Source organism: Mycteria americana, chromosome 9, assembly GCF_035582795.1.
Source record: "Mycteria americana isolate JAX WOST 10 ecotype Jacksonville Zoo and Gardens chromosome 9, USCA_MyAme_1.0, whole genome shotgun sequence".
Classification (NCBI taxonomy): domain Eukaryota; kingdom Metazoa; phylum Chordata; class Aves; order Ciconiiformes; family Ciconiidae; genus Mycteria; species Mycteria americana.
In genome coordinates this window covers 12,081,296-12,109,247 of record NC_134373.1, presented here as the reverse complement: position 1 = coordinate 12,109,247, position 27,952 = coordinate 12,081,296, and the positions used below count along the sequence as shown (strand labels likewise).

General features: G+C 37.7%; 1 protein-coding gene across 5 annotated transcripts in view; it reads left to right on the top strand.

Moving 5' to 3' along the window:
• Positions 1-27,952, top strand: part of RFTN2 (raftlin family member 2) — a 39,591-nt gene that overhangs the window by 10,295 nt on the left and 1,344 nt on the right. For 2 of the 5 annotated variants that reach the window (XM_075512655.1, XM_075512654.1), the window contains 6 exons: positions 51-363; positions 3,404-3,604; positions 8,574-8,695; positions 9,805-9,908; positions 16,787-16,865; positions 22,160-27,145. In XM_075512655.1, coding sequence (XP_075368770.1) covers positions 51-363; positions 3,404-3,604; positions 8,574-8,695; positions 9,805-9,908; positions 16,787-16,865; positions 22,160-22,429 — 1,089 coding nt within the window. In that variant the 3' untranslated portion in view covers positions 22,430-27,145. Of the gene's footprint in view, positions 1-50; positions 364-3,403; positions 3,605-8,573; positions 8,696-9,804; positions 9,909-16,786; positions 16,866-22,159; positions 27,146-27,952 lie in introns of those variants that run through there. The other 3 variants (XM_075512656.1, XM_075512657.1, XM_075512659.1) reach the window with 3 other exon arrangements.

The following is a 27,952-nucleotide window of genomic DNA, read 5'->3' as shown; positions in this document are numbered from 1 at the left end:
AAAGTTACAAGCAAAATCACTTTGTAGATAAATTTCTGTTGTAAATACAGGTTAACGAAGCTGCTAAAAGAGGAAAGAAGTTTGTGGGATTTGTGATGCAACATTTTCCTCAAACTAAAGCCTGTAATGGAACAAGCATAGATGGAAGTGCAGAGCTGGAATCAACGCTGGGCAGAAGAAATAGGGAACACAGAAGAAAAAATTCTGATGAAAACTATAAAAACTGGAATGAAGGGACATTGAGTGGTCACTCATCTGAGAGTGGGATAGAGGAGGAAATCCAAGGAGAAAGCGGTCTGTTACAGGATGCAGATTTCCAGTTTGGAAAAGAAGACAGCCCTGTTAAACCACGAAAAGGAGACGGTAATAAATGCTGCTTGTTTATTGCAGAAATAAGGTATTTTATTGAGCAGTTGTTTTAAAAAGGTGTTGAAAAAAGTAACAGAACAGCATGTTCTATTGTATCAAATACTGGGTTTGGAAGATGCATCTTCCTTAAATGCATGCGTATTTCTAAAAAAGTTGCCAGTTGAGGAAACAGAGGAAATATTTACTTTCTGCTCCATGTATGTGTGAACTGTGGTAATATATTAAAATGATATTTCAGTTCTTATATAGAATATTATAAATGTACTGTCAAAATTCTAGTTTGTAGTTTAGAGAAAAAGGAAGAAACCCCTAAAAAAACCCCAAAAATTGCCCATAGTGTAATTCTCATTTTAAACGTGGTGCAAACAGATAGCTTTTTGCTTGATATGCGTATAACAAATATGTGGCAGTAAAAATCTTTTATTTTAGAAGGATGCAATTGTTTTAAAACCTTTTCATGAATGCATATAGTTTTCACTTACTCTTAACATTAAATCATAAACATGTAATGGATTTCCAAGAATATGTTATGTTTCCAGTTCTCCTGCCTGATTCAAAACTGACAACAAAGAGATGCCCTTCCAGCTAGACCTGTAATTTGATGTGCTTCTAGCCAACTCACATAATGTACAGCAAACAAATCCGTTCATAATGGATTATTTCTGGTTAGCATGCCTTCAAGAAGCATCCTGAAAGAGATCACTTAAATTAATGCATTGACCATGAAATCAAAGAGGATAATTGTTACAAAATGAATTTACACTACAGAAAAGTAAGCATTACGAAGTTGTATAGGAAGGAAAAGTATCGCTGAAAACTGTTGGTGCTGTGGTAGAAAACTTAGTTGTAGAAGAATCAGAGGTACTTAGTGTAGTCTGTGTGAGAGATTGCCTGAAACAGTGTCTTCTGATACTGAAGCACTAATGCCTCCTGGTTTGCTAGGCAGAAAAGGTGAAAAGGAAGAAGTAATCTAAAGCATGAGAACTAATGCAAGATAGTACTGTGTAGAAAGCAGGCAGCATGAAGCTTTCATGTCAAGATTGCATTTTGACATAATAGGTTCTTCCCTGATGGGCCGGACATGTTTTAATTGCTCTCAAAAGCAACCTTTTCACTTTCCTGTTAAGAGTTAAGCACCCTCTCCGGTTTGTAGACTGTCAGGATAATGACTCTAAGCACTGAGAAAATCAATGTCCCTCTTATTTTTAACACTGGAATTAAAGCAGTTCTTGTACAACATGCTGAGCCCTTTATACCATGATCTGTTAAAGCTTAACTCTTTCCTTACAGCTTGACATAGTGGGTTTGCTATATATAGCAGAATAGAAATCCTGTAAGCAAAAAGCAGAAAACTCTTGGTTCTGTTAAGGAGCTTTGTTTGTGCAGACTGGTGTGACCAGGTAGATTAGCAACCAGTGCATCCCCAGCATGCTGTGTTCTCAGGAAATTCTTCAAGAAGCTTTGGGCAAGAATATGCCAGGCTTCTCTACTACTAGTCAAATACTCAGTAAAGTTTTTGGAGTTCCTAAGACAAAGCTTATGAGAACTTAACCACCTTTCTTTGTAACTGTTGTATGTAGCCGTCATTTTAAAAAATACCGACATGTATTTTCCAAGAAAGTCGTGCATGCATGTAGGTATGTACTGCCACTTCAGTGTGCCATTTCTATTTAGGTCTGTTCAAAAGGTGCAAAACTGTGTCTGAATTCTAGATGTGGGGGTCATAACTTAACAAATTTTGACTATTTATGCATACACCACTTGCAGAGGCAAATTTCTGATACACATGAGCAATTGAATAGTTGTATTGGGAAACTTAGTTCTTTTTTTCTGAAGAACAAATATAAAAGTGATCTCACTTTAGTATATGGGAAAGGAAATTAAGGTTTGTCAGGATAAACACATTTATGCTAATACAACCACCTGTGGAGGTGGTAAAATAAAACTGTCTAGAAAGGAGAGTCATCTCTTACTAATAGAGTTCAAAATTTTGTCCTGAATTTACTTTACCTTACTCCAAGCACCTGATGACACTTGCAGTGGGTGTGGTAACACTTCTCAAAACAAAGCAGGGTTCTACCAGTGATTGATTCAGACTGCTTTCAGTCCAAATCCTACTTTGGACATCTCCCTCTATTTCTGGAGCCTAGACAGACTAGCATCTTAAGTGGGGTCATCTAAACCAAATTCCTTTGTTTTGGCAATGTGAATACTTCCACTTTCTAGAGGTTTGTTCGTGTTGATTTAGGCTGCTCAAATGTCAAAGTATTAGACAATCTGAGAGCATTTTTTGGCAACTGCTTTGCGTTATTTCTGTGTCATACATGTGAGTCTATTTGTAGAATACATTTATATATCTAGGACTTCATAACTTGTCACCAGTGGTTTCCTAAAATGGTATGGATTTGTGAATTTTAATTTTTGATGAATGCTTGTTTATGACTCTGTTTTTGTAACAGCACCGTATTAATGCCTACATATAAAAAGCATTTGAGGATATGCAGGTCTTGTGTGCTTAACTTGCACAGTCATCAGTTATTGTGTGGGAAACCCCAGTAGGCAACTAATTATACCGGTACTTCAGTAATCTTCAGAAAATAATGGGTAAAAATCAATACTGTACAAGGCATTCCTAATATTTAAAAATTTAGAAAATTGTCTTTAATCTTCAGTTATAGTAATTTCAAATACTTGTAGTCAGAAGTTCCATGAGTAGTAGAAACGAAGCCTGTTTCCACTGGGTTTTTCTTACCTCTGTAGTATATTTTCTCTATGCAAAACCCACCTACCTAAAAGGTGCAGTGACAACCCAACTGTAATGTTCAAATTTTTTCTCATATCCCAGAGCGTACCCACTGTCACACCTTGTCCTGAGTGTGTTTAGGGCTCAAGCTGAGTACAGGCACATCAGGAAACAATTCTTAGAACTGTTGCTTAGAATTAGAAAACCACATTGAAATAAGAGATTAATAATATTTTTATTTCGGAGCACTGTCTTGCAGAGGTTCATTCTTCTTCCGTTTTCTTTTCTTAGACAAGCTATATACAGTCTTCAATGTTTTTGATGATGATTCTACCTGTTGGACCTATCATGAAGGTGTTTTGTCTATGAAAGTAACAAGAAAGGGGCCAGTTATTAGTACACTGGAAGCAGACTGGCTAGAATTAACCACATTTTATTATAAACAAGGATTGTCATTAATTGATTCTTTTGTACACTGGGAAACTTCTAAAGGTGAGTACTGTCCCAGAATATCATGAAGCTTTTACTTGTTTATGTAGAACTACATAATTTGCAAAAAGTAGATCATATTTTGCTTCTTGGTGTGAAGGGAAATATGTAAACATGTTCAGATAGTCATTGTAAATTTATAGAATCTGATACCTGAAAAGGGAATAACTTGTTTTCTGGGCGGTTATAGCTCTGAATAACTGAAATTTCTGCTTTGTTTTATCAAATTGAGGCTATCCAAAGCAGGAAAGTAGTGTAGTGTTATAATGACATAAATCCTTTGCGCTAGTTCTTTTTTCTTTGTTTTGTTTTTTTTTAAAGGAAAAGATAATGGGGAAAAAAACATTAGATACATGTTTCACTGATGTTCATATTCTGCTGCTCACTGTAGATACTGTGCTGCACTCTGTTGAATATTTCTAATGAGTCAAAAGAGCACCTTGAGTTCTCATTGTGCTTACTGGGCTGTTAGATCTAAGTGAGACTTTCCATGCTTCCTGCTTTCTCCAGCTCTTTGCTGGGCTTAAAAATTCTTTCCAAAACACCAAGCTGCATTAAAATTTGACTGTTGATCCTGAAGTTTCAGGATGTTTCTGCAGGTTGTTCTGGTCAGATGCAGACATATGCAGAGTAGAGAAATCTGGTTTTGTCCTTGCCCTCAACTGTAGGCAGATCCTCCAGGACTTTTTTACACAGCTGGGAGAGAGGTCTTCCCTGGTCCCTCCTGCTTCTTGCGCTCTTCTGCAGGAATCTACCAGCTCGGTTAACACTCAAATTGTTACGATGATAGAGCTTCAGGCCACAGGATTTTCAAATTTTCATCTTTATTCTGCCAGTTTCAGTTCAATCTCAGTTTTTATTCTGGAGAGATCCTCCTAGCTCTTTCAGAGTTCCTAGCCTTCATCCTCCTGATGAACAGACACAAGCCCAATGTCAGCAGTGCTGCTGCTGGCCCAGGCCCATCGCTGCACACCCCGCTGAGCCCAAAATCCTGCGCTTTGGCAGAGCTGTGAGACAGTGCTGTACCACTGCTGACAACAGGAGAAGCTCTTTATTGGCTGAAGTATTTTGAACTCTAAAACTCTGTTGTTGGTAAAATATGTAATTAAGAGATTCATTTCCATTTGAACTGAATTTGTCTGAAAGCCAGAAATTAGAAGTGTTGCAAGAAATAGTATGTAGCTACTGTTGTGAAATTACTTGAAAACAATGTGAAGAAAATGGTAGTACCCTAGAGGTTAGGGGAACAGACCAAGAGAGTCTGACATAGTTAATCATTTCAGAATTTGTTAATTATTGTGATAAGCGTTGTTTGATAGCAAACTTAGAATTTATACTTCGCTAATGTGATACTTTGGTTGGATTTGTTCATGTCTTGCTTGTACAAAGTTCTAAGTTGTTGGTGTTCCTTTAGAATTACTTATGGCAGTTCAGTGTAAGCAACCAAAACGCAGGGCTGCAGTGGAGAAAAGTCTTGTAAAAAGTTTGTTGAAAAGGTTTCAGAGACCTTAAACAATTTTTGCAATACTCAGGCTGATTATCAAGTGCAGTAGTTTACTTAATAGTGTATTAAAGTGGCTTTCGTAAGTCATTTTACATCTGCTTCTTACATGAATTGTACAAGGAGGGTAGAATTACTAGGGTTATGAGTAGTTTTTATATTTACTATATGTCTTATTTCATGGTGTTTTTCTGATATTCTGATTTAAAATAATATGTTTTCAGCATCCCTTTTGCAAGGCTTGGATTAGTGAAGGGCTTAAATTAAAAGTTTAAAACATAAAAGCTTTGGAAGTTAGATGATGTGGGTTCGTCAAAAATCAAACCCTGAAAATGATGAGAATTCTTCAGGTTTTTTTGTTCTCAGTAGTTTAGTTTTGAGTGTGAATCACTGCATTTCTGTAGCTCTGCAATAAAGTAAATTTAGTGATTGTCAGAGGAACGCAAGTGCATCAACATCACTATACTTACCTCAGATTGAATTTGGCAGTTAGTCCCTCTCAAACTGCATATTTTGTGCATATAAACAGTCTAATGGTGCAGTTTGGTCATCTTTTTTTCCTATTTAAATTATAATTCCTATCTATTGAAGTCAGTGGAAGAACAAAGTTTCCTTTGGGGAGGAGAGGTGAGAAATCAGACTCCTAGTTTTCAATACAAATTTTTTAGAGCTGGAAAATAACTCTCTGGAGATATGTTACAATTCACTGAGGGGTGTTTTTGGCAGCTGTTGAAATTAATCTTTGCAGCTGTTGTCCAACAACAGTTTTACAGTCTTCCCATTCCCCTGTAGCTGTCTGCTCTTCTCTATGTGAATAACTATCCCATCTTTAATACCCAGGTTATGACTTATTTAGGGATTTCATGCTGCCTCTTTGCAGCAGTTGGTGCTTCTTCAGCCCCACTTGACTGGTATGTGTTTCAGTTAGACTCACGGGTGGGACGCTGCTGAATTAAACTGGAGATATTCAAAGGCACAGCTCACTATGGGGATGGAATTCTGCAGCTGATCAAGGGTCTGTAACCACAGTAAGAAATTAATTTATCTACTGAGTTCTTAAGCTAAAATGTTTGTTCTTGAGGTGAACATCAAAGAGTTTTATAACCAGATGAAAGTTTGGCATCCACAGAGGGAAACCTAAAGTGCTTTTTAGGGGAGAAAAAGTATTTAAGCACTTGCACTTATTACTAGAATTACTTCTTGTATTTCTGCATATGCATCTAATTGTCATCTTCACCTCACTTTTGTTTGTTTGCTTTTAGACTGTGAGGTGTCTTTAGCTGTAGTTGTCCTTTTATACAGCTTTAGTGAAATGAGCAAATTTTAGCTATTGTTTTAACAAAAATAAAAACACTGGATACAAGTCAGGCAGCTGCAGAAATCCTCCTCTGGTTTGGACTCTACAGATGTTCTGCAGAGTCATCAGAATTTGTTGCTACCAGGATCAAAATGCAATACCCAATTTAAGGTAGGAGGAAGTTTTAACATAAAAAGAATTAAAAAAAAAAAAAAGTCAGTTCTTAATAATTACCAACTTCTGTGTTCTGCTGCCAAAAGAGGATGCAGTCATAAAAACAATCCAGGTAAGTTCTCTTTTAGGCAGCCATTTGGATCATTGTAGTGTTTCCTCCATTGGTAGCTGCCTTTGAGGCTCTCATGGTCATAGAAGTACCTAAGATTAGTAGAAGTGCTGTGGCAGTATTTTTGCTTTTTCTGGTTTGTGTTACCTCTCATGCAACACTTTTTTTTTTTTTAATTTTTTTTTTTTTAAAGTACTGATACTAACAGAGATAAACTATTATAATTGACAGAATGGGGAGGTGAACCACTTAGCCACACATGCAGCTTTTTCAACAGAGGTGATTTTTGACATGGTACACTTCATGAATTATCAGTTGGTCTCAAAATAACACTGAGTGGAGGTGTCTTGTGTCAATAACTGTTTAAAATTGAGTTATTCTATCATGTTTGAAAAATGATAGAAAAAGAAACATTCTAACATGTTTAGGTGGACTGCCCATTTTAAGTATCTGCCTGAACACTGAAGAAAGGTCGAAGTCCATGAATTTATAAGATTCAGTATTTATGAATTATTAGGAGCTGTGCAGATATTCACATGTTTGTGCCTGAAGCCTTATATTAAGTTCCATGTACAATCACATTCACAGAATCATGGAATGGTTTGAGTTGGAAGGGATCTTAAAGATCATCTAGTTCCAACACTGCTGCTGTGGGTAGGGACACCTTCCACTAGATCACGTTTCTCAAAGCCCCATCCACCCTGGCCTTGAACATTTCCAGGGGTGGGGCATCCACAAATTCTCTGGGCAACCTGTTCCAGTGCCTCACCACCCTCATATTTATGTATAATCTAAAATTAAAATAACATGTCCAATATCTCTACAAATGCGTGGAAGAGATATATATGCATGCAAGTATCTAAATAATGATAACTCAAACCATATAAATTCGCTACATGCAATATAGTAAAAAATAGTATGAATAAATAGTTGATATTTTATGGTACATTAACAAGCATGCTCAAAAAAATGGGAATTCCTGATTTACGTAACACAACTTCTGTGCCAGTCTGGTCAATTTTTAAAACCAGACCAGTTGTGTTCTGTAAGTTTTCTTTGTTTGCTAGGTGTTTTTTTTTCTTTAAGCTTATCTGCCTTCCCTGAAGCTGTGGCAAAAACAATCCTCTCTTGCCAATATTGCGCAGAGAGATGTAGAGGATTTAAATCTGATATTCTGAGGATTACTTTATTTTACTGTTCGAATTTAGTTTAAGTTTAATTTAAGATAGTCAGCTGTTAAGGTACATCTGCACAAAAGGCTTCCCGATGGCTCTTAGGAGAAGCAAAACCAGAAAATGAACCGATACTAGATGCACAGCCAACCGGATACTGTCAGGCTTCAACAAGTGAGTCAGGGAGTTGTGCTCTGAAACTTCCTTCCCATCAGGAATCTTCCTACAATTACTTCTGTTTCAGGCTCTTCCTGTGGCCATTTATGTATTTATTTAAGTAACAGTAGCTAGGCTTTACACTTCATGCTTCATTTATCTCTATGCTCTCTCCCACCACACCAAAAGCCACATTTATTGTCAGGCATACAATATTGAAGTTGAATAAAGAGGGTTTGTGCCCATCTGCTGCGGGGGATACGTTGAATACAGGAAACTGGAATTCAGATTTGAGCATGGAAGTGGCTAATGCTTTTGAGAAAATGAAATGGTTCATAGTTCAATTTGTGTAGAAAAAGGGTTTTGAATAATAAGTTGACTTGCATACTTCATCAAGTTGTAACTAGATGCAGAAATAACCACAAATTTGAGTTATTTGCTGTCTCAGTTCATTTTATTTTAGAGGACTGTTCAATGAGAATAAACAAGCCCACGTGTACATCTCAGTAAGGGATCACCCTAAAACTTTATAGTTCAGTTTGTATTTGTTTTTATGTTCACAGGGGACTACTTGCCCAAGTCTTTAGAAGGATTATTTATCTACGAAGAAGAAGGTGCTGGGGTTCCAGGTTCTAACAGGAAAGGAAATGATGCAATAGTTGTTGAACAATGGACAGTCATTGAGGTAAATTGGTCATTATTTAGCAACGCAATTTCCTACTTCTAGTTTTCTTTGTTTTTTCCTTAGAATGCTATACCAGTGTTTGATAAACTTTCAGGATGGTTTCTTGAAGCCACCTGCATAAGCTAAAGTAAAGCTTTGAGTCATAAAAATGAAGTCAGGCCTGTGGCTATTGGTCAATGTGCATAAAAGAAATATGCCGTAGGGATTCTGGCCTGACATTTACAAATGTTCATACCAACAAACATGACTACCAAAGAAAGTGTTGTTTCAAAATGTATGTATTTCAGACCAATTTAGACATAATTTCAGCAAGTGCAGTTCCACTGACAATGTGCTGAAGTATTTTTAAATAAAAAGGGTAAGAAAATAGCAAAAACTAGAAACAGAATGGGAAAAAATTGGTAGAGAATGAATTGAGTATGGTTTTCAGATGTATATTCTTAGTAAAATTTTACTGCTAAATATGAAATACTTCATTTTTTTTTTTTCTAATAAATTTACATGTACTACTGTAGCATGGTTACACAATAAAATTATTTGTTTTTTAATATTATAAGATTATAAGATTATTGGTATGAATTAATGACATCTGAAAGTAATCGTTGTTGGAGGATACTAAGGGCTTACTTTTGAAATATTCAATGATAAATACATTTACCGATGTGAAAAGAAACAGCATAAAACTAAGACCTTGTATATTAAACAACCACCAAACCCCAAAAACCGAAGTATATAGCTAGGTGAGATGCTTGTTATTCAGATGTGAAGTAAAAACCTAAATATATCAAGACACCTATTCTGGTGTTTAAAAAGTTTTAGGCATTAATTTAGCAACATGACAAGTTTAACAAGCGAGATGTGCTTTGAATGTCTTGCTGAATCAGGGCTCATACCTAAAGTTAATATGCTCTGTTTTCCTAGTCTTCTGTAGTCTTGAACTTTTCAAGTTGTTTTCAGTTTGACATAGTGAATCTCCACCAAACAACACAGTTCGATATCGTCTCAAAGGATTATCTCATTATAAATAAGAGAGTCATTGTAATTTGTGTAGAAATGCCAAGAAAACCTGTACAGAGTCTCTTTACCACTTTTTATAATTATTAATGTAGGGGTGTGAAATTAAAACAGATTATGGACCTTTATTGCACACGCTGGCTGAGTTTGGATGGCTCCTGACCTGTGTCCTGCCTACGCCTATTGTACGACATGACAGGTACCCAAACAATAGATTACAGCATTTTGGTGTATACGTCTCTGAGAATTACCAAGTGATTATTGTGTACTTAAATGTAATAGGAAGAAAAATGGTAATAATGTTAACGGCATATAAAACTTGAGATGTAAGTAGCATTACGGTGGAATCCTTTTTACCACACTCTTTTAGGACTGCTAACTTCAGTGAGTTTCAAACTAGACCAATAATCCTAAATTTAAAATAAATTGTTTATATCTAAACAGTAGAGATTTTATTTAGGAAACTTCTTATCACATACCCAGTCGGCAGCAATGGGCTTACTTATATGCTTCTAGTTTAAACAAGTGTTGAAGTGTTTCACTACTTTAGGACCTTGGTGAATGACTGGTTTAGACTGTGTAAGAAGTCATGTTGTCACAAGACAGTCAGGCAGTGTTTATTGCAAATTAGGGAGGAGAATGTGCTAATCCAGCAAGTTATTGGGCTGTTTCTATTCTTTAATGTAGACATTATGTTTCATTTCAAACATAGTACCAAACTACTGGATTTCAGTTCTCTTATCGTGTATTTATTTAGATGACTGAGGGGGATCTATATACTTAGAAGGAGCTAAATAGCAGACCAGGATCTCCCCTATAAGGTTCCAGGGGTTTTTTTCCCTCTTTTTTTTTTTTTTTTTTTTTTTTTCCCCTTAACCCAAAAGAAGTCCTGTGCTTTTCTTCACAGTATCAAGCTAAAAAATGGCAAATGGAACACTGGATTAAGCATACAACTCTTGTTTTGTTTTGTTTTGTTTAATTCTCCTCTCATTAGATTAAGATTGCCAGGGTTTGAAAACAAACAAATATACTGAGGCATGGCTTAGGGCTTATTAAGGACAATGGAAAGAGTGGGTGACTTTAGTAATCTTTGGATCCAGACCTCACTGTATTAAATCAAGACAGCATGAAAAAGGATGTGAATGAAAGGTTCTAAGAGAACTGGTCCAGGAAAGGGGAATTTTGTTCAAGCAATTTGACATAATTAAATCAACTCACCTATGTGAGAAGGAGGTTTTTCTGGTCAGGAAATAATTTGGAAATTTTTTTGTTTTGGCTGTGTTTTTTGTTTGTGTTTTGTTTTGTTGTTTTGGTTTTTAATAGTTTATTCTAACCAACTGGTTAAAAGCAAAGACAGAAGAAATTGTGGTAAAACACGTTCTGCTATTTTTTAAAGGGTCTCTCAATCTTGTGTTTTCTTCTGAAATTTATGGAATTCTGAACTTGTAAAGCTCCTGCTCCAGAGAGAAGCAGTTTACAGAACATGAAAAAAAATGCTTATCCTTCAATTTCTTCAAACAAAATTTTGTAGTCTGAGTGTATTAGCTTTGAACATGGTGACTTGTTATGGGTATGTGAACCGCTGAGCCTCGTTTTCATAAGCAGCCGAAATTTTTGGCCAAATCTTAGAGCTTGAGAGTAAGCCTTCAGGATCCAGATCTACTTCTTGAAGGATGTGAGTGGACAATGGGAGAGAAGCATTTTAGTAGTCATGGTGCGCTGTGGGTCATGGAATGAAAGAGAGGTTTTAAGCTCAAACCTCTTCTATCCAAGCAGCATAACTGTACCCATCCCTGTAGGGTTTGGACAGCAGGGACAAGATTGTCCTGCGGAGCTGCTGGTCAGCCACTCTGTGAGTATTGGTCTGTGCTTGCAGCAGGCAAAATGATGCTGTTTTGTACCTTGTAAATTGCAGAGCAAAGGCAGGGCCATTTAAAAGAAGTTAAGTGCTATAAGAAAAAAAAATAGGAAAAAGTGCAGTAGGAAGTGCTAAGAGATTCATTAGACTGAACCTGTTCGTTTAACTACTAAGAAGGTAATATACCAGCAAGATATTTAAGTTGCACTAGATGTCTGAAGTGGCATTCCTTCCCAGATGTGAAACAACTGGTCCATTAATAGCTGTGATCATGCACAAGGGGGTTGTAACCTGGCCAAATCTGAAGTTGGATTCATTTTATATCAACTGTAGAATAATTCAGACTAATAAAAAGCATTTGTTTTCTGGCCTAAAGGGTTGGGTAGGTGTCTGCATGAATTGTCTAATACCTGTTGTCCTGGTGTGGCTTGTGAGATACTTTTGGAGGAAATAGGATGGATGTTTTGTGTGCCTGTCATATCTAGTATACAGCTATTCAATTTTCCGTTAAAAAAAATTAAAAAGAAAAAAAGCCCATGAACAAGAATTCCTAATTAGGAATTAAGAATTCTTAAGAGTCAAAAAAAGAATGTGTTTCTATCCTGATAGGCTAAGTAGTGACTGATAAATACTATTTTTAGGCATTGATGTTGGTAATGAAAGAGGAGAAGAAATTCCTTGATGGTTACTATGTGTCTGATATGAAAGACGCCATTACTGTGGTGGTGGATTATCCTAGGAATGCAAGTTATATGTCTCGGTAAAGAAGGACACTTTATGCTGCCTAACAGCTGTTCTTTTCCCAGACTTGGAACTCTGACCTCAAAACCCAGCCTGAATATTAACAGGCTTCAGAAACACTGAACAAACAAAATGAGCAACATTTTGGGATTATCTGGCAAATTAGCGTTTTCATATTTATTTAAAAAAAGAATTTGGACAAAGTATATGAAGCAAATTCTATTTAAGAATAAAATACGTTAGCAGGGCAGCCTGCTCCCCATTTTTATTCACCTTTATATTTTGCTCTAGTCTCTGTTTTCCTCTTCTAATTTATTGCAAAACTTCCCCTCATCTCAGATCTTCTGTGATCTGTTCCTAGCCATTATGCCCACTGCTTGTCTGCAGACGATGAGTGTGACCAACAGGCTGACGGGTTCTGGGGTATGACAGGATTGTCACGCACTGGTGTGTTCCTTCTTTGGTTTTTACACGGTTAGGATTTGAAACAGTTTAAAAACCACCAGGCTGTAATGTCTGTTCCTGTGTGGTTTTGTTGTTGTTTGGAGTTTTTCTTTTTTACAGATGTTCCTCTCCATAAAATAAAATGTCCTGTTGCATGGAGTGTTATGCCACGTGGTAGCTGAATGTCATGGACCACTGTCCTGTTTCAGGCAGGGGCAGCAGTCTGTAGGCCTATTTAGTCCTTTAATTCCTACCACAAGGGCTAAATCATGTTGGATACAGGAAACATTTCCTTGAGAAATGTTATCTTTGCTGTTACAGATAAAGCAATGGTAGATATCATATTCTTGAAACATACAGAGTTGCTTTTTTGTGCAATGTTGTTTGAAAAACAAGCACTGTGGGGTTTTGGGGGTTTTTTTTGGTCAACACTATAAAACCCACAGAAGTTCCCCTGTTCTGTCACTGATTCTCTTTTTTCAGAGATATGAGAACACAGAGCATGAAAAAAAAGTGCATATGATGCAATGTTTGTTGTATCCATCCATATCTTTGGTATTTAAATTTTGTCAGCAGTCATTAAAGAATCTTTTTTGACAAAAAAAGCAGACCAAAAGAGAACGTAAGAAAGACCCACAAATAATATTAGTGACCCAGAGAGCCTCCTGTGTTATATATAACTCTTACTTACTAGGCAAATGTTTTCAAGACAAGAATTTGACAGTAATTATGCCAAGTTCAGAAAGTATATAGCAAGGATAAAATTAGTAGTACTTTTAGAAGTTAAATCTAGTGATTGGGGGGTGGGGGTTAGAAAATACTTTGCTGGTAACTTAGTGCTACTGCAGTTACTAATATGATATTGTCATGAGTTTGTAGAATTTCATGCATGTTTGTGGTCTAAAATTAAAATTATGTCTAAGGGGTTTTTTTAATTTTTTCATTGAACAGATCCTTTAAACCAGGCAACTTATCCCAAGCTGGTGCGTGTCCCATAACTGAAAGTCTAGATCCTGTGCAATTCCAAAGGAGTGCAAAACTTTATTTTGGGAAATGCAAAAAAAAGGGGGGGGGGGGGTTAAAAGAATTTATTATCTTGCTCCTTTTGTTCATTTTTCAGGAAACTTCGTCTAACCTTAATTTTAAGTGCTTTGTATACAAAATGTTCATGCATAAAAAATAGACCTGTAAAAATCAGAGCCATTGGCAGTACTATTTAGCTTCTAGCTTGATGATTGTTTTGTGGGACTTATTAAATATATACATACAATAAGAGGACAAATTTATTGCCCATACAGCATAAGCAGACAAGCAAATTGCTGGTGTCTTAACAAAAGAGTCTCTGTTGCTCTTCATCCCTCTTAAAAGAAGAGACAGGAAAAAGGCTTCAGCAGCCTTACTCTGCAGTGACCTTTATTTCCCCTCACTGATTACTGCAGTCCCTGAAAATGGTCAAGGCAGACTGTGTACAAGTGCCAGAAAGCAAGCAGGCAAATACAGTGCAAAAACACTGACTTTGTGGTTATTAATTTATCATGACAAACTACTTAATCTAAGTTTTCAAAATGCCCTGACTTATGAGGCAAAGATGGAATGTGGAAATGTGAGGGAAGCTGTGGAGTGGCTTGCTCTAAGCACTTTTTCTCATTTAAATTCTGTGGAAATCCCACTGTCATTGAGTTCTTTGTGAATTAAGCTCATAGCCGCTTTGTCGTGTGTGGCATTTTAATAAGGTCAGACTTAGAAAATTGTTAATTTACTTATTGTCTACTCACCATCGTGTCCTTTCTCTGTTCTAGTAGAACTTGTACAAGTTGTAGCTTAATGTTTGGGTTTTTTCTTTTCTCTGAAGGAATGCAGACACTGTTACAAAATAAGCCATAGACTCTTCCCCATGCCAGGGACTGTGCTCAGCCTTCTCGCTTGAGAGATATCCTAATTGATATTATCAAAACAGACATAACTGAGGCAGGGAGAGATACCTAGCCAAGTGGAATAAGGTTGCAAGATTGCTGATTTCCTTGTCATAACATAAAATTGTAACATGTTTTCATGTAATGAATGCAAATAGTGAGGTAAGGACTCTTAGAGCAGGAAACTGTGTTAACTTAAGGAAACTAATCAGTTTGTTCTCCTGCCTCCTTGTTCTCCCCACAAGCTGGAGTTTAAGATAGTTCTCTATTCTTGTCCAAGGAAGACATGCAAAGATATGCCATGACCTGAGTTCAGCTGGACTGAAAGGAAGACTGTGAGGGGCCAAACACCATCCCAAAACCATCATCACTGGCTGTTGATCAGATGTAGCTGAGTGGCTGGGAATAGTGCTGTTTTGTGTATTTTCTCAGAGCTTACTTCCAGGAGCTCTACTGGGGCAGGCTGTTAACAAGCTCTTCCTGATCTCATAGGAACGGTTTTAATCCCTGATTTTTCTTGGAGCAAGCCCCTAATGTTAAATATAAAATAATTCTATCTGTCGTAGCCCTGACATAAAAGATGAATCCATTATCTCAACTTTGTGTGTGGTTAAGATTGTGACGTACCCATACTGAAATACAAACTTACATTATTTTAGTAATTCTTTCCTTAATGTTGTGCATCATAATATTGTTTTATGATTGATAGAATAGATGGAATCATGGATACCTCAAGTGAACTTGCTACATGTCTCTTGTGTTTCTATTTTGCTACTTTTCTTTAGTGCACTTGTAAATCTGTAGTCACTTTTCTGCCAAAGTATTTCAGTGTCTTTCCTTTATATGCATACAGATCTCATTGAATACTGCCCAGAAGTAGGAGTTGGGGGGAAACGAAGAGTTTATCAAAATTTAGTATCTGATATTTAGAAAAAGCACAGGAATTTTTTAAACCCTCCCATCCTAGAGCTCTGGTCTTGCAATTCTTGCACTCTTTCAGTGCCACAGAGTCAGGCTTTGTAGTATATATGCAGTTAATGTGCTGACCTGTATTTCTGATGGAACGGTGATGAAAATGAATACATAAAAACTTCAAGAGGCTATATAACCAGTACTAAAAGAGTTTAACACTTTTGAAACATCTTATCAGTAACATCTGATTTGGTTTTGAAGAAAAACTTCGCCTTTTCACATCTATTTTTCTAAAAGTATTTCCTTTTGAAAAAAAAATTAATAGTACTTTAAATTATATCTACCACAACAGCATCAACATTTGTAAAAGTTCTAAGACTAAAAACTGAAGTTCCTCCCTTTTTTTTCTCCTTTATTTATCTTACTACTTTATTCTCTTGTCCTTCCTATGCATGTACCTCCCATGTACAAAACAGCCAGTGTCATTTATCTTATTGTGAATGTAGAGCTTACAAAAACTGAGCTGAGTCCTTTTATCCATAGGTGGTGAGACAGCACTTATCCTGCTGTGCCAGTTAGATGTCATGTTACAAGAAGAAAACACCTTTTAGTTAGCAGTAAAGAATGTTACTTCCCAAGTTTCGTACCACAAAGTATCGACATATTTGTTGAAGCTGTGGATCTATTGAGATTGGGCCTATTTGTTGTGGTGTTAGTAGGTAGTAATATGTTGCTGTATATTTGACAGTGAAGATTAGATGAAAGAAAGACTTTGAGGTTCATTTCAAACATAAAGGTACAGACTTTGACTAAAAGTAGGAGCTCTGGTACTTAAACTTTCAAGAGAAGACATGTTTTTGTTCTTCTCCAGGCTTCTGCTTATCTCCAGCCTAACTTCCTTCTCGCTGTGTCCCCTGGTAATTACTACTTCCATGCCTGGAAGAATCTGTCTAATCATAGTAATGCAAATTTTTGTTCTATTTTGTTTCATGTGCAACACCTTAACCCAGCTCTGTGCTTCTACTTTTTTTTTAAATGTGATTTCAGAACTGTTTAGGAATTAATAAACCAGTTAATGCTTGGTAGTCTATCCTCTTCTCACTCATGGACTTACGTACACACAATTTACAGTTGACTCTGAAGGTATGAACGTGTTACAGTGACTATTATTGCCTTTAAAATACTGAAGCAATTTTATTTATATTTTAGCGAAGGAAATCTGGCCACAAAGCAAGTTGTTTTTCTTCAGAGACCTGTTATGTGGAATTCTGCTGTCCAGACACCAGAGGTGAGTTAACATGTTTATGGTATTAATATAAACAAATTAGTACTTCACATAATGGTTAGGTACAAAAACAAACTAGACTTCAAAGTCATTGGGGAAAATGTGGCAGAAGAGGGTTTCACTTGAAACAAGTTCAAGTTTGTGGAGGGCTTTTGCAGCTGAACTCCTATGTTACTTTTTTCTCAGACGTACACCTCTAAAATTAAGCCATAGAGAAAAACATAAGCATGCTAAAACCTGTTTTGCGTGAAGAAATTACTGTGTCTCAGATGGATGAGGTTGGCTATGCTGTAAGTATTTCTTTAGAAGTCTTCAGGAAGTCTTAAATGTTCTGATTCAAATCCTGGATCTGTTGCATATGAAAAAGAAAACATTTTATTTTGACCTCCAAAATGTCTACTTTCACACTTGTAGAAGAATACAAGTGTCAAGCTGTGCAAGGGATACTGTAATCTGGAGGTTAACAGGGTGGGGGGCTGTTAGCTGTTGCTTCATGAAAATGTGTGACAGAAATAGAGGATTTAAAATTTCTGCAGCTGGACCTCAACAGCTCCTTGGCCTTGTTGAGTGAGGCTCCCATAATAGTGGTTGTATAAAAGAGCTTTGAGGATTAAGTAACTGGCAGTCACCACATTCTGCCCAGAGTCAAGGTCACAGCATTTACTGCACCTGTATAGTGCTATAGAAATCTTGCTGCGGACAGAGAAGGATGAACCGGTGGGCTCTTCTTTACCAAGTCTTTCAACATCCTGTGATGGATTTTTAATTTTTGTTATTTCTGTGTTTCAATGGCCGTTCAACCTTTTTCTAATCAACACCGCTTTCCTCTGATAATCTTAAACAGCTATGAAAACTATGGATGTTTTCACTCATGTCCAGCACCAAAGTAGTAACTTTATGAACTCTGTCATTCGTGGTATTATATACTACTATAAGGTGATGACACCTAGTCTCTTCTTTCTCCATCTGTATAAATAGTTCCATGAGTCTCTAAATTTCTTGCATTCATATTTGATCTTTCTCTGTCCTTTTTACATTCTATCCAGACTGTTACCATCATCTGTGTTTTCCTCTGCCGAGTGTTTCTAAAATATACTCTTCCTTTTTTTTGTTCTTCTCCAGGCTTCTGCTTATCTCCAGCCTAACTTCCTTCTCACTGTGTCCCCTGGTAATTGCTACTTCCATGCCTGGAAGAACTGCATTCAACATGCACAATTAAAATCGTGTTTTATTTTTCATCTCTACTGCCATCTCAATTCCCAGCTAGTTCTCGCACACTATATAATTTATTTCTTCATTTACAAAATTTGAGCTCCTTTTTTTCTCTTCAGTGTTCTGTGTGGTCTCCCTTGCCAATGTCCTAATCTCCTCTTCCATTCATGCCCTCTTCTAAATTCTGCCAGTTCCTCATACAATTTTTCCTTTGATTTCCCGCTGTGTACCAAGCATCTTCAGCTTTTAGCTTCCAAAGCTTCTGACCCCATGGCTGACTTTGTAGTCTTTACATTTTTTTCCTAATGTATATCCTAATATATTTCTGAAAGTACATTTTGGAACATAATTTTGATATCAGTATTGCAAATATATAAAACCTTATTATGTCAGACATTATCAAATAAAGTCATACTTTTCCTGGTGCTTCCCTACTTTTAATACTCTGTGTAATAAGGGCAGGGACTCCTGATACAAATACTCTTTCCTTGGTGAGGCATGTTATTTCTAACTATAAGCATCTCCTAAAAGGCAGCATAACTACATGACACAAGTTAGAACGGTTAAGAGTGGATTCTGCGAAGAGATGTAATACAAACCAGTTCTGTAAAAACATTCAGTCTGAGGAACTAATGAATGTTTGAGATGTGGTTTAAATTAAAAATAGGAAGCATTATGCTCACAGTTTAAATTCTGTCACCCAGTTGTGAGGTGATCAGCAGCTGAATGACCTTTACATTCTTTGGTTTATACAAATAAAATGTGTGTTTTGCAGTCGTTGTTTTACTCTGTTGTAATGGGAAACCTTTGACTTAAGCATTAACATACTAGAAGTAAACAAGAAATAGCTGATTTGTAGCTGTTTACACCAGGATTACCATGTTTAAAATCTGAACAAATGTAGTATCTAAATGTGCTCCTTCAGTACCAGTGAATGTTTTACTTCTCCACCAGGAAATGTCAGTATGCTGAGGTCATTTTAGCATGGGATAAATAGGTAGTTCAGGCTGAAGCTGAAACGTTTAGCAGAAGTAACATTTCCCTTCTGTTTTTCCAATTACGTTGTTTTTTTCCTAAACTTTAATCTTTTTACTTCATTGCTTTTTTACCAAAATGTCTGAATTGGCAAACAGCATATTACCTTAATTACAATTTAAATTCATAGATTTGTTAGTAATACCTAACTGCTACAGAATGTCATGCTAGCTTTGCATTGAGTAGCTAGATTTCAGGTGCAACACAAGCTACTGAAATTTGAAAGCATTAACTTTCGCTCTAGAAACTTTAACAAATACGTTTATTTAAAATGTCCCCTGGATGTTGACAATAGAGCTGTACAATTTTATCAAACCCTTGCAAACATTTTAGTAAAACATTTAATGCCTGTGATTCTGTATTGTTGGGCATAACATCTTCATTTTCATTTGTACTGCATATCTTTTCAGTGCTGTTCAAATTACGTTAAAGCTGTTGTTCAAAAAATGTTCATGTCCACAACTTAAGATGTTTTTGAAACACAGAAATACTTAAGATATCTAAAACATTTTAAGTTAAAAAAAAAAAAAATTGCATCACAATTTATGTTTATTTAAGCATATCCTTAGCATGTTTGCAACTCAGATACCTCCAGAAGAATGCTACCTATAAGAGAGTCAAAATAGGAAACCAACAAGGCTCTTTCATTAACTGAAACTTAATATGAAAGCGGCCTCATACAGGCCTTCTCAAATACTTAACTATCAAGCCCCCAGCACCCTGATCACATCACTTTCCAGCTCTCCACAATGTGGCAGGGTCTGGCCATGGCAGGAGCTTTGCCCCACAGGCAGCTCCAGCTGTTGGACCTCTGTGACTTGCGTTCTGGAGAATGGCAGCACAGAGTACAGGTTGCTTTGCGTACTCAGGATTTTTATTTTTTTTTTTTAAATTGTTGGGTCAAAGTTAGCATTGCCATTTCTAAAGGAAGCTTTGCTCAAGTAAGAATTGAGGGGAAAAGCCCTGTTACCTGGTCTCTTATTCCCACAGGGTGTCTTTTCTGAGGAGGGTCATCACAGGTCATCTCTCTGCCTTCTTGTATATTCATGGATGAGTGCATTATGACCTGGCTTATGATTTATGTAACAGTTCAAAGGCTTCTTGGATTAGAAGGGCTATACTGTCTCAGTGGGTTCTTTATCACATACCATTTGATTTTCTAAGAAAATAGTTCAGAGGAGATCCAAGATTGAACCACACAGTGCTTGAGGGTTTTCTGGGTTTTTTTTCTTTTCTTTATTCTCCTTTTATTTCCCTTAGGCAGACTTCATCCTCTTACCATGGCATCCAGGCGAAGCTTATTTCCTTCTGTTTCTCCTGAGGCAACACTATTTCCCCTTAGTCTAATTTCCCAATGTCTCCTGTAACAGCTTCCCTAAATACATTTCCTTTAGCCACAGGGGCCATTGTTTTTACTGTTTCAAAAGGGTTGGAGAAAAAACTTAGCAATGTATAGAAGGAGGGCACAGAACTTGCTAGAGCATGGCAAAAACAGTTGTGGGGCGTTCTTGTTTTTAGTGTTAGCATTTGTGCAAATCTCCCTGCAAGAGTGCACGTGTCCTTTACCCAGCGAAACACAGCTCTGTGCTGAGGCTGGATCCCTTCTTGGCTAGATGTCCTCCTTCTGTGGACAGGGCCATGTCCCCTGGCAAAGCATCTCCTGGCTTAGCAGTGCATGTGCTGACAGCAAGGCTCCAGGCAGAGAGCCTGGGCGCTTCTGCCTTCCTGACCATGCTCCTCTGTTGTGACTCAGGGCACTGACACTGCCTCCGGAGGTGCTGCATCATCACAGATCCGAGTACCTCGGGTAGCTCCTGATGCTAAAATAAAATAAACCTTTTAATTATTTGTAATGCCTGAGAGGACCCTTAGCATAGTCTGATAGGTCTGTTGTTTGCATAAATCACAATCTGCTTGCTTCTCTTTTTGACATTGGCAGCCATCCCTTCAACAAGAAGCATGCCAGGAGATCCCAGTACTAATGTCAGACTGTATTTATACCGAGTTCTTCCTGTGCAAAGTCTCTTTAGAGCCCCTCTCAAATTGCCGTACAGGACAGCCGCTGACTTCCATCTGCATAGATTCACCATGTGGATTGAATGCAATTCTCAAGAAACTTGCCATTATCTGAGGAGGCCTCTGAAGGTCTTTATGGGCAGAATTGGAAAGATGGGAAAGCATAGCAGTCTTGCCATGAGGTGGATCAGTGGGAAATATTCAGTCCTATGAAGTGGTCAGATCACACTCTTAAAGAGTTTAATGTCGATGGAGTTTAATTCACATCTTTATCAAATACTGCACTCTTGTTTAAGCTTCTAGACAGAACTGTGTGTGGGGAAGTGACCAACATCCACTGACTTTCAGAGCAGCTTGCAGATGAGGGCACTAGCCAGGCATTGTACAAGGTGGCATGTAGATACATGAGTGAAGGAGAGTGACCGTATGCCTGCAGTGGTAGCTGGAGATGGTGGAGCTGTGTCAGCTGCACGCCTGCCACTGCCCGGCCCTCCCACCCCTCTGGGCAGGAGGGACCTCTGCAGCTGAGAGGAAGCTGATGGCTGGAGCTGTGCCACCCTTGAGCATTCATCCCTGCAGAGCACAAGAAAGGGCAGCACATGCGTGTGCCTTATGGCAGAAAGCGTCAGAGTCAGGGTACGTTAGACGTGTATGTTAGGCACGGAAATCGTGCTTTCTTCAAACAGCTGATTTTGGCATGGGTTAAGACTTGTAAATCATGCTGGATCTGTCAAGTACTACATAAGAATCAAGCATTGTTGGAGTACTTTTTCTTAGCATTCATTTGTGCTTTCTTGAATCCTGACTATGTCTTGTATCTTGTCTCTTTTGAAATTTATTTATAGAGAACAAAAATGTATCTGTTGGAGGTTTTTTTTTCTCCAGAGGAGTTCATAGTTTAAACCAGTGTTAAATGCTGCCTTATGTTAAAATGCAGTTCACATAAAATCCATGCATGACTCATTGCAAAGTGTTTGGCTTTTTTTTTTTCCCCCCTAAATAAGCTAACATTTAAACATCCTCTTGTATTTCAGAAGAAATCCTTAAGACAAGTTATTGGGGAGGAAAAAGGCAAAGTCTCCAGCAGAAGTGTTGGATTAGACACAGCTACTTCTCGCCCTGTAGAAGCTGGACAACCACCTGATGAGTTTCACCTATCCCCTTCTAAACAATGTTGGATCAAGGAGGGATCCTCCCAGTATGGAGGCTTTCCAGGATTCAGTAGCAGTGATGGAGTATTAAGGGAACTGGATGATGGACAATTTGACCAGGAAGATGGAGTCACTCAGGTCACGTGTATGTGATAAAGTAAGTAACTGCATCAGATGGACATGTACATAATTCACACAAATGTTTTTTTTTTTTTTAAAAATCATACTACTTTAAATGCATTGGTATAATCCTATGACTTTCCTCAGACTCATTTTGTATTTTTGTCTGTTTCCTTGTTGTGTTAATCCTACTGTAGTAATAATACTACTGCAAAATAATTTGGTTTTCTGTCTCTCTTTAATAGAATAACTACATGACCGGGTGCTCTGCTAACTTCTTAATGCTTTTGAGAAGCAAGGAAGTAAATGCTGCAAAACAGTGACAGTTTGAATTGTGTAAGAGGGAGAGGAATGAGGATGTTTAGTATTTTCCACAAGCTGGAGGAGTATGGGGTTTGTTTTGTTTTTAAAGGGTGTTGTAAATATTGGTGGGAAAAAAAGAAAAATTAACTATCTGGCTGTTGTTAAATTTTAATGTAATTTTCACTTTACTTGCCTTGCATAAATTGAAAAGCCTAGAGAAATGTAAGTCTTACGCTGGAGTGTTAATAATTTAAGCTACGTTCAGGCTTGGTATGTACAGAAAACCTCTGGAGGCTGTAGGCAGACACTTGCTCCTGTGATATCATTTCACCTATGCAGGTTTTACCAGGGTTCCTTGTACATCTAAGCCAAAAGCGATCCGAGCATATAGCTTGTATAATGATGTATTCATAATTTACTCATGAGTGGAAGTTAAAAACCACTCACCCTCTGAAAGATAACTTGCAGTCTATGAAAAAGTAGTTTGAGAAACTCACTAAGAAGCATTGACAGTGAGGTGCACAATGATGCTGATAATATATAGGAGGAAGAAGTAGGCTAAACTTAATAGGTGATATTAAATGATAGACTATATACAAATATGCTGATGTATACAGCTAAATGTATCTCACGCTGGGTAAAGTGTATTCAACTGCATCAAATGCCAGAAGGAATGTTCAGAGGAAAGGATGAAAGCTGCTTTTGCTTCCATCCTCACCGTGGGGAGGAGCTGCTTGCGTTAAGGGAGGTTAACACTGGCAGGGCTCTGTGGGGAGAGGCATGAACAGGAATTATTTTTATGCTGCTGTCTTGAAATTACATTTTCCAGAGGAGGAGCTGAATAAAAATGCATCTCCAAAAGATAAATGTGATTATCTGAAAAATGCAATTTTTAGTTATAGTTTTAGAAGCAAAAACTATAAATGCTTGTCACACTTAAGCTAATGGAAAATAATTTGGTCAAAATGAGAAATCAGAACTGAGCAAATGCATTCACAACACTTCTCACAATGTTTGCAGTACAGCACACGCATCACCCAGGGATTTTGATACCTGTTTGTGTGTGTTGTACTGCAAACACTGAGAGGAACGTTGTGAATACATTTAACCACCCCACTCCCCTGGGGTAGTATCCCACCAGCTGCCGTGGGAGTCCCCTGTCCACAGCGGTAGATCCTGCCACTAAATGCAGTGGGCAAATTAGTGCAGTGACAGGAACACCAATAATTGACTCCATGTGAGCACCCCAGGAGATGACCAGCATGGTGGAAGTCAGACTGCGATCTCTCTGGCGGGGAGCTGTGCAGAAAGAACACTGGCAGAAGCTGCTTATTTCAATAAGCAAAAAATAACTCATGAAAGAAGAAAGTTAGGCTTGCTATGATAAGCAAAAAGTAGTACAAAGCGCTAGTGCTATTTCAGTTTATTTGAAATATAATAAATAGGGAAATATAAGAAAGGGGAAACCCTTTCTGCTTGCATGATTGTCATCACGGGAGCTTGAACTGATTATTGCTTTGGAGCTGCTTCCCAATTTCATTATGAAACTGTGGTAGGCAGGCTTGTTTATTTTTGACTTTGGAAGACCAACTCTAACATCTGTTTGTAGCAGGTTTGGGGGGTTTTTAAAAAAAAAAAATCCACAGCCCTGCAGCTGGAGACATTCCTTCAACTTCTTTTTCCTATTGCACATTGTTGAAAAGGGCAGCTTCTGTTTTCTCACTTGAATTTCTTAAGAAAAATGCTGGCAGCCTGGCAAAATAGTTCTGAATTGTAACTGTTTTAAGAGCCAAATACATGCCAGCAGGGCAGCAGGAGGACTGTGCGCACCACGGGGAGTGATGGGAGCACAGGAGTGCCTGAGACAGTAGGCATGGTAAGAAATCCATTCTTGCCAAGGCTTCTCTCCCTGCTTTCCCCCGAGCATCTCAAGGTCACAGATGTGGGACACGAACCTTGCGTTCATTCCCTGTCTGGGGGCATCATGTGGAGGAGGATCGCTCCGCTAATGGGGAGAGTGCTGGGCTGGGTGTTCCCCACAGAGCCTGACCCAAATGCTGCTTTCTCATGCAGCCTGCTACTCTGCGAGCAGTGGCCGTGGTCACGCAGTAGCAGGCATCTCCTCCGTGGTACATGGAGGTGGAGAAAATTATGAAAATACATGTTACATCTGTCTCTGGCAGAAAGCCAGGTAACTCTAGCATATTAAAAATGAGCTAACAGGTGGTCTCGTGCAACTCGGAATATGTTGCTCTACTTCTAAAAGTATTTTTCACAAGTTGTCCAAAACTCTTGTGTGTGTGTGTAATTTTAACTGCTGGTGGTTCTCTATCCAAGTCAAACCTTAAAAGCAGCAAAAATTGGTCAAAAACCCTAGGAATTCTGAATATTCCAAGTTAAAGCTTTTAAAGTCTATCAAAGAAATTACTGACCTTTTATAAAGCAGTATCTCTGCTTAAGATGGTTAACAGTAGTGAATCCTAAAACAACACTGAACTACAACCATATAACAAGTTAAAATGTATAAAGTACTAGATTGAATGCAGTTAATCTTTCTAGAATACGTTTATTGCATAAAAAGAATCATTTAACTTTTAACTGAGATCTTTTCATATCAGCTGTTGAGAATGCAGAAAATTCAAATGAATTAGTATCTTTTTAAAAGAACTTTTCCCCTTACAGTTAATGGGATGTACACAAGGGAGATTCTGTTTCGGAACAAGGGTAGAAATTGCGTATCCTCTGGATGTCCACAGGTACACTCTAGAACATCCCCACTTTTAGCAAGAAAGGCTTTTCTTTTTAAAATGAAATTAAGCCATATTTCTTTTCAGTAGCTCACAGTTTTACCTGTGCTTTAGTCCTTGCTCTTGAATCTCACAGGTTTTGACTGTGCTGCAAACCTCTGTGAATGTCTTTCTAGTCTTTTTAATTCAGTGTAAATATGCTAAATTGCTTCCTCTGAACCCACTCAGCAATTCTTGTATAGTTAAGGGCAGCTGTTTTTATTTTAATGCCATTTGTCTCACAGTATGTGAAGTTGCCCCTGCTGTAGAAACATTAATCTAGATTGTTTTCCTAGCTCTCTATTGTCTTTCAGCTCACAGGGCTACATTTAGGCTCTGTATTGGAAAAAAAATTAAACAAAATACAATTCTTCACCTGGGGGAAAAAAAAAAGTCAACCTGCCAGGAGCCAAGATAGAGATCTGTAAAGTGAGTGGCATGGAGAGGGTAGCAAAGGCATAAATTCTTCAGCATTCTTTTTTTGACACAAGAACTCAAGGGAATCATGGAAGTGGTAAGTAGCAGGTTTGTGTAGCAAGATATCTGTTCAGCTAACTGTAGAACTCCTTGCTGCAGCATGCTGTGTATAAAACTACATGGATTTAAAAGGTGACTAAAAAATTCCTGAAAGGAAAAAAAATTGCCCTATTCTCTCTGAAAGTCACGGAACCAGAAACTCTTGGAGACTGTGAAAGCTGGTCTGACTGACTGCATGCTTATCGTGTTCTTTAGATTACTGTAAGCACCAGTACTTCATCCCTGGTGGGCAGGTAGCTGAGAGCATTCTCCTGCGGCAAGGCTTTCTTTCAAAAATCAGGGAGAGTAAGTTGCTTGCTCAGCCTGTGTGAAGACTGTGCAAGAATCATCTGACTTCATGCACTAGTTGAAGAACACAGAATAAACCACCCATCTCCCTAGGGTGTGGATGCTGAAACAGAAATAACTGAAAATGCTTCTAAAACAGACGATGGAAAAAATTCTGAAAGCCAACTGTATCTTACTTGGAAAAGTGAAGAGGGGAGGGAGCATTTTGGGTATAGGGGATTCTAATTAAAGCTACTTGGTTCATCACCTGGTCTTACCCAAACTAGAGCATTAAGGTATGCCTTTGTTAGTGTTGTGACCAGCACTGTCCATTAATTAAACTAAGTTTGTAAATCAGAAGAGCTGTCAGAGTAACTCTGGCAAGATTTTTTTTGTATGCTCCTATTTTTTATATATGCACACACACACGCTGTTCAGTTTTCATTTTACCAGAATGTATTTTACATACTCATATTGTTATTGAAAGAATTACAAATCAAACTTAAAGCATGGATGCATTCTCTGACAAAAAAGTAAGTACACTTATTTATTCAATAACAGGGCTTCAGTTAGGAGCCTGTGTGTCTGAACTGTAATAGGTAAGTCCCTTACCTGTATGTGACAACAGCAATGCCCTGCAGCTATTAAAAAGAACAGAGGGAGAAGGCAACCTATGCTGTTCATGAACCTCTGCAAAAGCCTGTTTATACTTTCTGATTCTTAAATTGGAAATACTTTTCTAGTGTTTACAAGCAGGGAGAAACTATCCACTGTAAAAATAATTTTGTGCTCATAATTGTCAGAACAGTTTATTTACGTACCTGGTCAACCGCAATAAACTGCTGCTTAACTTCTGTGTGCCTGGTCTGTAAAATACTATTTTCTTTTTGTAAAGCTGAGGTCTTTTCTGTAGTTCTGAGAGGAAGCTTCTAACCATTAAAAGCCCTTACCAAATCAGCTACCAGTTTCTCTGTTATGTTTGCCTCAGACTGACGTTAAATGGGTTAGATCAATGTGTACCTTCCCTCAGGCTAGAATTACTTTTTTGCAGTCTTGTCTGTACATCCATACAGCTCACAAGGCAAAGCTTGTTAGACTTACAGCCATCTATTAAAAGCTGATTAGGTTCTCCTTGTTCTTAGTATATTAATCTTTTGAAGGTAAAAAGTGCAGGTTGCTGTCTTGACAATTCCCTGTGGCTTAATTTAGAGAATAGTTGTTAGTTAGGATTTAGACTTTTCAAAGCCAAATGCCTGTATCAGAATTTCGACACCTGGTATGAATTAAAGAAGTGAACATTACTGACTTCAGGTACGCAGGACTTGAGAGACAAAGTGGTTTAGAGGAACTGGTCTGGGGACATGTTCTGATCTGTTTAAGCAGATTAACTTTGACAACATCTGAGAGAATTCAAATCTTAAAAGGAAAGTAGCAGAATCACTGTGGTTGACTTGTTGCAAGATAGGCTAAGCCAAACATCAGGAAAAACCTCAGTGACTAAGGAAAAAGTCACTTGAAAGTTATCCTTTGTTTACAGTATGCCCTGGCATCTGTGACATGCTGTCATTGTGTGCTTATTTCGGTATCTGAAAGGACCTCTTCTAGATCTCCCTTACTTTTTAATTGTAGAACCATCACTTTCTGATTTGAGAGATGTATAAAT